This window comes from Galeopterus variegatus, unplaced genomic scaffold (genome assembly GCF_000696425.1).
Source record: "Galeopterus variegatus unplaced genomic scaffold, G_variegatus-3.0.2 Scaffold9522, whole genome shotgun sequence".
Classification (NCBI taxonomy): domain Eukaryota; kingdom Metazoa; phylum Chordata; class Mammalia; order Dermoptera; family Cynocephalidae; genus Galeopterus; species Galeopterus variegatus.
The window spans coordinates 39,484-51,805 of NW_007735633.1; the positions used below are offsets into that span (position 1 = coordinate 39,484).

Below are 12,322 nucleotides of genomic sequence, written 5' to 3' on the forward strand. Positions count from 1 at the left end.
TGCCACGTTAATCCACTTGTAATGTCACTTAAGGTGGCGTTAGTTTTTAAGGCCCGACAACCTATGACCACAGTGACTTTGCCCAGAGTAGCCCACTTCAACAGTGGTGCTGCAGAGCAACTCAGCATCCCTCTTGAGGATGCAGGGAACCACCCACGAACCGAGAGACCTCACACAGAGCAATCTACTTCAACAGTGAAATTGCAGAGCACTCTTGGGGAATCTCTCTTGGGATCACAGGATCCTTACCCTGTGTTGCCCACTTCAGCTGCCAAGCTGCAGAGTGCCCCAACACCCCCTTTGGGGGTAGAAGGCCCAGCCAGAAACCCCAGTGACTCCACTGAGTTGCCCACTCTTGTTGAAGAACTGCTGAGCACCTCATTGTCTCCCTCAAAGTCCGAGATACTAATCTCAACACCCAGAAATCCCACTGAGGGTCACCTATTTAAACTGACAAGCTGCAGAGCACTTCAGTGCATCTATCAGGGACACCAGATCCTGGATGGGTAACCCACTTGAGCCAGGGAGTGACAAGTCACCCCAACAGGACTCAAGACCTTACCTGCAACCCTGACAACCCAGCCCAGTGTCTCTAACTTCAGCAAGGAACTGCCAAGTGCCCTATCACCTAGGCAATGGAGGCTTAGAACAGTGCCCGAAATATAGTAATACAATATTATTATATAATATAAGTGATTGTTATATATATATATATTTTATTCATCTCGTTTTTGTTGTGTAGTCAATATGCTAGGCATTGAGGATGCAATTGTAACCAACACCCATGTTTTAATGGAGCTTATATTCCTGTGTGGGTCTCAGATTTAAAAAAAAATGCAAACAAACATTAAAACATCTCGTTAACAATTGAGTAGAGACAAGATCGATGAATGAGAGCACAGGAATTGTCTGGACAAATTGGTCTCTTTACTAGACTAACTGAAATTCTTGTCTTGTACAATGGTCTGGAAATTTTAGAGTATAGAAGCCCAGCTAGTTAACCTTTTATGGCCATTTGCCTCATCTGAGATGGAGGACAATTCCATTTTCAAAGAGATATTTTCAAATTCATTCGTTTTCACTTTGGGAAAAAATTCTGCAGTTAAAAGTATGTTTTTATATTTATGCAAGCATAAAAACATTTAAGGAGGGATCTTGGGAAGATGGTGGACTAGAGGAACCCAAGACATGTTCCTCCTGCAGAAGAAAACCAGAACAGGTCCACCACTACCACCACCACACTCACCAGTGGCATTGTCTGGACCCAGGATCATAGCCCACCTTCTCACAGTTTTGCCTTTTCCCATGCTGCTGCCACCTGCAGCATAGCTCCAGCTGCTGCCGCTGCTGGTAAACATCCAGACAGTTGCTGTAAGGCTGACCAGATCAGCCACACACAGTAACCCTGCCCACATTGCCTCATCAGTCAGCTGAGCTGTGTGGGCAACCACTGCCGCTCAGTATAGTGGCCATCGCCAATGGCCATCCACGCCATAGTACCAGCCAGACCAGCTGTATGTGGGACCCCCACGCAAACTGCCTCACCAATCAGCCTGGCTACACATGGGGCCATAGTCATGTGCAGTGCAGCTACCACCACCATAGCTTTCACACCAGCCAGATCAGCTGGTATCCCCAGCCAACACTGAAGCAATACCCAGCCCAGCTGGATGCGGGACCTTCTGCTGTTGCCACCTGCAACACACTTCTGTAGCTGTCCATGCCAGTGCTGCACCAGTCAGACCAGCAATGACTGGGATCCCTGCACATGCCACTGCAGTAGCCAGCCCCTATTGTACAAGGGATCCCCAGCCCAAGTTGCCACACAAGGCAACCCATGTGTGTGTGGGAACCCCTGCTGATGCTGAAGCAGTAACCATCCCAGCTGGGTATGGAACCCCCGCTGCTACCACTTTCACTGCTTCTCCTGTGGCTGCCACTGCCAGCAGCCATACACACCACTACAAATGCTGCTGCACCAGTCAGACTGGTCATGAGCTGGACCCCCTGCTGCCCCTATGCATTGATATTAGGGTCACAAATGGAGCCAAGAGAAAGAGGTAAGCCAGCACAGACCCATGCCCTAGTGGCCCTACCCCCAGGGGAATTACACCCCACGTGCAGTGAGCACTCCTGCCTTGACCCAGGGAGAGTCACACTCAGAGAACATGGAGAGTACAGAAGTCCAGTTTAGCTAAATAGTGTACAGAAGAAAATTCCCAGCCACCACCAATCCATCCCCCCAGAAAAGAAGTAGGGACCTAGGAGAAGCCTTGGCTTATGGGAATGAGGGAAGAGAAACCTTGCCCAGGGTCAACCATAAAGCTGGGGAGATCCAGTATACCACAGTGCACCCATCAGTGTCATGGGATAATAGCTGGGGAGCCAACAAGTCCACTTAGGGTCACTCACCCAAGCCAAAGAGTGACAAGGAACACAGGTACTTCACCCAAGACATTGAGAGCTCACCCACATCCTCAACATCCCAACAGTGTCACTAACCTCAGTAAAAAATCACTAAGTGTCCCAATGTGTGCACCATGGAGACACACACACACAATTCAGACACTGAATATAGCAGAAGTACCCACACAAAGACTACACTGCTGTGTTTATCTGGAACAAATACTAAAATACCATATACAACAGTCAATATAAAACACATCTATAGGAAGAAACCTCTCTTCAAAGCCCACTCTGGAATGATAAAAGAAACAACTGCTCTAATGGATGACTAGACATTAATGTAAAGAGACTAGAAATATGATAAAAAACAAGGAAATATGACAATATCAAAGGAATACAATAATTCTCAAGTACCAGATCCCATTGAGCAGGAGACCCTTGAAATGTCTGAAAAAGAATTCTGAGTAACAGTCTCAGACAAACTCTGTGAGGTACAAGAAGACTCACTTGGACAACAAAATTAAATGAGAAAAACAATGCAGGACTTGAAGGATGAAATGTAAAGAGATAAATAACTTAAGAACAGAATCTAGCAGAACTGGAGCTGAAAGACTCAGTCAATGAAATAAAAACTACAATTGAGAGTGTAAGCAGCAGGCTACAGCAAGTGGAAAGAGAATTTCTGATCTTGAAGACAGTCTTTTCAAAATAACCTAAGTGTGTGTGGGGCGGGCGGTGGGGGAGAAAGAAAAGAATAATAATAATAAAAAAAGAAAGTCTAAGAGAGCTAGCAGACCACCTTAAGCGCACAAACACTCAAATCATGGGTGTTCAGGAGAGGGAAGAGAAAGGAAAAGGCATTGAAAACATATTCAAACATACTCAAACATATCCAATGAAATATTAGTGGAAAACTTCCTAGGTATTGGTAGAGATATGGACTTCCAGGTCTAACAGGCTCAAAGGTCCCCAAGCAGATTCAATCCTAAAAGGTCCTCTCTGAGACATATTGCAATCAAACTGTTAAAAGTTAAAGACAAAGTCAGAATTCTAAAAACGGCAAGAGAAAACTATCAAGTTACTCTTAATGGAATACCAATTAGAGTAAAAGTAGACTTCTCAACAGAAACTCTATAGGACAGAAAAGAATGGGATAATATATTCAAAGTTCTAAAAGAAAAAAACTGCCAGCTAAGAATACTATACACAGCAAGGCTATCCTTCAGAAATGAAGGGGAAATAGTGTATTTCCCAGACAAACCAAAACTGCAGGAGTTCACTACCACACAACCAGCTCTACAAGAAATCCTTAAGGGAGTTCTGCACCAGGAACCCCCAAAATGATAATCACCACCATGAATACACAAGAAAGAATGAACACCACTGGTAGAGCAGATATGCAAATGAGAAAAAGAAAACCACACCATATCATGTCAAAAAATCAATGAACACTAAAGGTAAGCAAAGGGGAAGAAAGGAACAAAAGATATTCAAATCAACCATACAAAAATCAATTAAATGTCAGGCATGAGACAGTACCTTTCAACAACTACCCTAAAGGTGAATGTATTAAATTACCCACTCAAAAGACATGGTCTGACTGATTGGGTTAAAAAGCTAGACCCAACTATATGCTGTCTATAAGAGACTCACCTCACCCATAAAGACACACACACAGACTAATAGTGAAGGGATGGAAAAAGATATACCATGCAAATGGAAACCAAAAACAAGGAGGAGTAGCTGTTCTTATATCAGATAAAATAGACTTTAAACCAAAAACCATAAAAAGAGACAAAGAAGGCCATTATATAAAGATAATGGGATCTAGCCATCAAGAAGACATAACAATCATGAATAGATATGCACCCAGATATATAAACTGGATAACCCAGATATATAAAGCAAGCACTATTAGAACTAAAGAAAGGGATAGACCCCAATATGACAACAGATGGGGACTTGACCACTCTTCTCTAAGCATTGGACAGAAAATCTAGGCAACAAATCAACAGAGGAACAGAGGATTTAAATTGCACTTTAGACCAATTGGACTAGACATATATCTACAGAACATTTCATCCAACAACTACAGAATACACATTCTTCTTATCAGCATATGAAACATTCTCTAGGACAGACCACATCTTAGGTCACAAATCAAGTCTCAACAAATTAAAAAGAATTATACACCATGATCAAGTGGAACTCATCCCAGGGATGCAAGGATGGTTCAACATATGCAAGTCAATAAATGTGATATACCATCAACAAAATCAACAACAAAAGCCACATAATCATCTCAATAAACACAGAAAAAGCATTTGACAAAATTCAACATCCTTTCATAATAAAGACTTTCAGCATTAGGTATAGAGGGAAAATATTTCCACATAATAAAAGTCATCTATGACAAACCCACTGCCAATATCATCTTAAAAGGATGTTAAGAACAGGAACAAGACAAAGATTCCCATTCTCACCACTCTATTTATCATAGTATTGGAAGTACTAGCCAGAGCTATCAACTAAGATTAAAACAAATAAATAAAGGGAATCCAGATTGGAAAAGATGAAGTCAAGCTGCCCCTGTTTGTAGATCACATGATCCTACAAATAGAAAAACTTAGAGATTCTATAAAAATACTCTTAGAGCTGATTTCAGTAAATGATTTCAGTAAAGTTGCAGAATAAAAAATCAACATGCAAAAATCAGTAGCATTTTTATACTCCAACAACAAACTAGCAGAAAAAGAAATCAAGAAAGCAAGCCTATTTACAATAATAACCAACCAACCAACCAAACAAACAAACAACCCCCCAAACCCCTAAGAATAAATTTAACCAAGGAGATAAAAAATCTCTACAATGAGAACTACAAATCATTGCTGAAAGAAATTAAAGAGGACACATAAAGATGGGAAGACATTCCATGCTCTTGGATTGGAAGAATTAACATTGTGAAAATGTCCAAACTACCCAAAGCAAATCTATAGATTCAGTGCAATGTCCATCAGAATACCAGTGGTATTCTTCACAGAAACAGAAAAAACAATCCTATTGTTCATATGGAACAACAAAAGATGTTGAATAACCAAAGCTATTCGGAACCAAAACAAAACAAAAAAACAAACAAACAAAACAAAACAAAACAAAAATAGAGCCGGAGGTATAACACTCCCTGACTTCAAACTATATACTACAAAGCCATAGTAATCAAAAATCATGGTACTGGCATAAACCCAGACACTTGGATCAATGGAACAGAATAGAGAACCCAGAAATTAACCCACATACTTACAGCCAACTGATCTTTGACAAAGGCAACAAGAACATACATTGGGGAAAAGACTTCCTTTTTAATAAATGATGCTGGGAAAATAGACATCCATATGTAGAAGAATGAAACTAGACCCATATCTCTTGCCATATACCAAAATCAACTCAAAATGGATTAAAGACTTAAATATAAGACCTGAAAGTGTAAAACTACTAAAAGAAAACGCAGGGGAAACACTTCAGGAGGCTGGACTGGGCAAAGATTTTATGAATAGGACACTAAAAGCATGGGCAAGAAAGGAAAAAGTAAACAAATGGGATTATATCAAACTAAAAAGCTTCTGAACAACAGAAAAAACAATTAGCAGAGTGAGAAAACAACCAACAGAATGGAAGAAAAAATTTCCAAACTTTGCATCTGACAGGAGATTAATATCCAGAACATATGAAGAGATTAATATTCAGAACAATTTAGCAGTAAGAAAACAAGTAATCTAATTAAAAAATGGGCAAACAAGCTGAATAGGCATTTCTAAAAGGGAGATATATGAATGGTGAACAAACCCATGAAAAAATGCTCACCATCACTCAGTATCAGGCCTTCAGTCAATCAAGTGCCTCACACTAGCCTTTTAAAATTTTCTCATTTTCTAGTCAACTATCCACTCTTCTTATAAGGACAAAAGAAAAATATTGTTATAAAATTTCCCCCTAATTTTTTGGTGCAATTTCTTTCCCTAATCAGAAATATCTCAAGTAGACACTCATTTATGTATTTATTGAGTTTTTACTGTGGGCAATGCACTGATCTAAGTATCTTACATTCATATGAGGAAGGTACCATAAGCATATGAATTTATTAGCTGAAGAAAATGAGGCTCAGAGAAGATAAAACACCACATATCACTGAATGTAAAACACCATCAATTGTGAGATATACTGTTATTTTATGTAACATTAAGAAAAAAATCACTGCCACTCAAATTATGATATAATGCCAACTGTGGCTGTTGCATAGAACTATCTGCTACTATGCAGCACTAATTAAATTTTTCCCTGTGTATATTAGCTCTTATCAGAATTGAGCCTGGGTTCATTACATGAAACTATGTAGATGCTTATATTTATATCTGGTCTTCCCCTTTGCCCTCCATATTTATATCTAAGAAAAGTAATGGATTTGTTTTTTAAATAGGAAAACCTGGACATACATATTGGAAGGGAATCTATGGTATTCTTAGTGTTTGCTATGCTTCCAGTTTCTTTCTGAATAAGCTGCCCAGAAGTGTTTCCTTGTGCATTAGTTGCCATGCTCTGTATCATCTATTCCAAATGTCCTAGCCAAAACTAGGTCTGGGTTCATTACTTGAGCCCAAGAGAGCAATCTTTAGATTTCCCCCTAAACCTAGTAAATACCGTAACTCAAGAACAATGTCCAATAGGGATTCCTTGCTGGAGAGTGACTAACTAATCTAGTCAATTCCTCTTTCTTGGGAAAGTATAGACAGGAGGAAGAGAGAGAAATTCAAACAACACAGCTTTGTTAAACTGACAGAGGAAAGAGTAAAGGCCATTGAGGAGAAATAAATGTGGGGAGAACAGCCAGTAGCTGTATCAGTCAATTTTTGTGTTGCTATAACAGAATACCTGAGACTGGGTAATTTATAAAGAGAAAAGTTTTATTTGGCTCCTGATTCTTGGATCGCTACATCTGGTGCAGGCTTCAAGCTGCTTCTACTCATGGTGGAAAGTGTCAGGGCAGCCAGCAGGTGCAGGCAGATCATGTGGTAAGAGGAAGAAAGAGAGCTAACTCCTCTCTCCCTCTCCCTTTAAAGCCTCAGGACCATGCCCATGACCATCATTAAACCATCAGAGGATCAACCCATTTACTTGGGCATGGTCCTCACAATCTAATCACCTTTTTAAGACCTCACTTTTCAATTATCCATAATAGGATTTCTCACCCTCTCAACACTGTCACAGTGGGGAATAAGTTTGGGGGGGACATTCAGTCCATAACAGTAGTTAAAAGACAAGTAGATGAATGCACAATATGCTGACAGAAAGAAGCTGAATAGCTATGTGTTTGAAGCAATCAAGACAAAGCAATGGAACACTTGCTGTTGTGTGGACAAGATAAGCTGCCATCTTATTCTGAATGATGTCCATTTTATGAGTGCTGAATTGTTTAGCTACTGAGAAAATATTTTGACTTTCTTACTTTCCTGTATAACACTATGATAAATTGTCAGGTCAATTAACCAGAGTCTGTTTGTTTTAATCTGAAAGAACCTAAACACAAAAATTGTCTACTGCAGCGATTCTCAGCGTGGTTCTCAGAGCAGTAGTTAAAAGAGAAGTAGATGAATGCACAATAAGCTGACAGAAAGAAGCTGAATAGCTATGTGTTTGAAGCAATCAAGACAAAGCAATGGAACACTTGCTGTTGTGTGGACAAGATAAGCTGTCATCTTATTCTGAATGATGTCCATTTTATGAGTGCTGAATTGTTTAGCTACTGAGAAAATATTTTGACTTTCTTACTTTCCTGTATAACACTATGATAAATTGTCAGGTCAATTAACCAGAGTCTGTTTGTTTTAATCTGAAAGAACCTAAACACAAAAATTGTCTACTGCAGCGATTCTCAGCGTGGTTCTCAGAACAACATCACCTGCATCACCTGGAAATTTGTTAGAAGTGCAGATTCTCAGTCCCTACTCCAGACCTCCTGAATCAGGACTCTGGACAAGCAATCTGTGTTTTACACCCTGCAGATTATGTAAGGCATGGTAAAGTTTGCAAACAACAATCTAGTGCAATCCTCTGATTTCATAAATTATGAAACCAATGGGTGTTCTCTACTGGGCACCTATTATGTACCAGAAATTGTACATATATTCAATTTTCACAACCACCCAAAATATAGATATTATTGTTTTATTTTACAGAAAATGATTAAAAAGAATGAGTAACTTTACCAAAGACATGTATGCTAAATACACATACACATAAACACACACACACTCATATGTATACATACAGGAGGCTGAATTGAGATTGAGTATAATATCTGTTGTATGTGATCCTAAAACCATTGATCTACTACAATATAATATTCCTTAATAAGTAGATATGGAGAGATTGTAATTTTCTTATCCTTGCTCTGAAAATCAGTTGCAGAACTAAGAAAAAACTAGAAAAACTAGATTTTCTGTCCCTTGTTCTGCCTTTTGCAGTTACTACAGACTGACATTTTTATATAAAATAATAGAATATGACTATAACTTTCATTGGGGTAAGAACTGTGCTTAATATTCAGTCCTCAATAATTTTTTTTAATGAATGAATAAATAAACATTTGTGCACTGGAAGGGCCTACAAAAGAGCTATTATCCACTAATTAAATTATATCTAAATGAACAGCATAAATATAAATTAAAGATGAAATAAAAAGTAAAACAACTAAACTATTAGGATAAATACAAATATTCAAGAAAAATAATCTACATTTAAAATTAGATAATAAAGTAAAAAGTAATCACAAAACTAAATAATTCAAGAACTCATTTAACAGAGATATTCAAGAACTTCATGAAAAAATTTAAAACACTATACAACAGTAATAAGACTGAATGAACTGAAATATGTACCATGTTAATGGATGAAATGACTATTTTCATATATGTGATTTCTTTCTCAAATAATCTATGAATTCAATGCAAGTATAATCAATAGCATGGCAATAATTTTTTTTTTTAGTAAATTACAAATTGATTCTAAAATTTACATTTGAGAATAAGGGCATGGATAGCTAAAACAAAGAGCATTGGGGTCTAGTACACATCAAGACAGGCTGCAAAAACCATAGTTGTAAAAACAGCATAACATTTCCTCAGTACAGATAAATAGACCAGTGTAACAGAATAAAGAACTCAGCAATAGATTACATATAGGAACTTACTATGTGATAAAAGAGGCACTGCAAGGATAATTGCTTAGTTGATATGAGGGCAAATTTGTTCTCTACTTGTGAAAAATGAAGTTGGATTTCTACCTCATATTATGTAATAAAATGTGATTAGATTAACAGGTAATGTTAAAAATGAAAGAATATTTCTGTGACAGAGAGTTGGAAAAATGTTTGTTAAACAAGATTGCAACAGTATAAAACATGAAGTGAAAATTTATGGATTAGATTATATCAAGTCAAGGATTTCTGTTTTATGAAGGAAACTGTAGACAACATTAATAAGAAGGTAACGGATATCTAAATCCAAGAGATTAATATTTGGAATAAATAAGGAATTCTTGGAAAATCTACACAAAAATTCCAGGAAGCCTAATAGAAATAAGAATAGGCAGTTCACACACACAGAAAAAGGATCCCAAATAGCTAAGAATTATGTGAAGAAATGTTGAGTTATATTTGAAATTAGAGAAATACGAAATAAAGCATTATGGAACTACTTTATGTTTGCCAGCATGGCGAAATTTTGAAAGCCAGCTAATGATATCAGGTGTTTGTGATTATGTGAGGTGTACCAATTATCTATTGCTGCATGACAAACCACCCCGAAATTTAGTGGCTTAAAATAATAGAAAATCTATTTTGCTTATGAATATGCAATTTGGGCAGGGCTTGCTCCTCTCAGAGTGGTCAAAGTATGGAGGATGGAATCACCTGAAGGCTTGTTTACTCAAATATTAGCTTTTGATACTGGCTGTTTGCTAGAACACCCACACATGACCTCTCCATCTGGTCTGTGCTTTCTCACAACATGGTGACTGAGTTTGAAGGCAAGCGTTATGAGAGAGTGAGAGATCCCAGAGGAAGCCACATTAACATTTTATGACCCAGCTTCAGAAGTCCTGCAGCATCACTTGCTATGTTGAATTAGTTATAAGGCCTTTTCAAGTTTATGACACTTGATGGGGGTTCTGGAAGGACATGCTGAACCAGAGAAATTAGTCTGATGAATGTTAGAAAGTATAAGCTGCTGCATGAAGAAAATGGAACTCTCTTACATGTGGCGGTGGTGTAACCTGATAGATTCTGGAGAAGAACCTGGAGAAATAGTAGACTAAAGTATGCTAAATCCCAATGCCCAAGCAATCCCTTTCTAGGATATATACCTAATACAGAAATTAGTTTGAAAGTTAAAATTTTAATCTAATTTACTTTCACGTTACTTACTCTGTATAGTATAATAGTATAATAGATAATGTTCAACCATCACATCCTAAAGCTTCTGAATAAGTTTAACAAATTTACTAAAATGTGAATTTAAATAACTTTGTACTTTATGTAGGTGGAATTCCAGGAGTAAAACATAATAGAATCTTGATTGCAATTCTAGTGATTTTCCTCGAGTGTTTGTGATTTCAAACCACAAAGTGATATTCTTTGTTTTGTGTTTTAATTAAATAAAAAGACTTGCTAAGAAAATACAAGAGTAAAGGGAAAATATAGAAACCTGGTTAATGAAGAAGGCCCCCCCACCCCCTAATCTTTCCAACAAACTTCCAAGCCCATAAATAAATGTTATAGGTGTTATGAAGAGCAAATTAAAATAAAAATGGTCAAATGCTACCTATCTTTTATGAAATGTGTATATGTGTATATTGGTGAACTGTAGATTTCTGTTTGGATATATATTATATACATGTATATAAATACATACATATACACACACAAATTTTTCAGTTTAGATTGGGAAAGGTGAATTTTGTAGATTAATTATTAACATATGAATGGGCATGTCTATTCCTTTTCATGAAGTGAACTAAGATAACTGATATGTAACATTTCTATTTCAGGTTCTGATTAAGAATCAAGTACTTGTTTGCCTAGCGATGTCCAAAGCTATGGAATATTTAGTTATTATTGGAGCTTCTGAAGTTTTGCCTAAATATTTAGAAAATCAATTTATATTAACACCCAATATGGCAACTACACTTGCAGGTGCACTTTCTTCTCTTTGTGCCATTTTGAAAATTTTGTATAAAGTTTTTGTATATGTCTTTATGAAATATTTAAAATAAACAGAAAATATAAGGAGTAATATACCTAAGTATTATTTGATCAAATTTTTAAAATAGCACTTTGCCATCATTGCATCAATATTTTTTAACACATGAAACCTTGTAAGCACTTTTATATCCCTCCCTGATCCCATTTCTCTTCCTCCCTCCTTCTAGGTAACCACTCTCCTGATGTTAGCGTGTAGGTTTCCCACACGTTTGCATATCTTTACTGCTTATGTGTCTGTCTATGTACAATCTCTTTCTGAAATTTATGTATCATTTCCTACATATTCTTGTGTTACTTCTCTTATCAAATTATATTCTTCAGACTCATGTTGATCTATGTCTAATGCATTTTAATTGTGCTATAGGATTCTATTTTATGAATATACCATCATTAATTTATCCATTATCCTATTAGTGGATATGGAGTTACTGCCAACTTTTTTTCTTCCAAACAATGCAGTAATGAATAGGCTTATTGATATCTCCTTGTGTATATCCGTAAAAGTTGATCTAGATTTAGGCATTGAAGGGGAATTGCTACTGTGTACATCTTCACTTCTACTAGGTATTGAGAATGAGTTCTCCAGAAGAGGTTGCAAATGGA

The 12,322-nt window shown here is 37.2% G+C and overlaps 1 protein-coding gene across 1 annotated transcript in view; it reads left to right on the forward strand.

Annotated features, from left to right (window-relative positions):
* SLCO6A1 (solute carrier organic anion transporter family, member 6A1) overlaps positions 1 to 12,322 on the forward strand; it is a gene marked incomplete at both ends in the record, with an annotated part of 63,980 nt that overhangs the window by 28,437 nt on the left and 23,221 nt on the right. Inside the window, 1 exon segment of the mRNA XM_008593686.1 lies at positions 11,506 to 11,650. Within this exon segment, the coding sequence (XP_008591908.1) occupies positions 11,506 to 11,650 (145 nt within the window).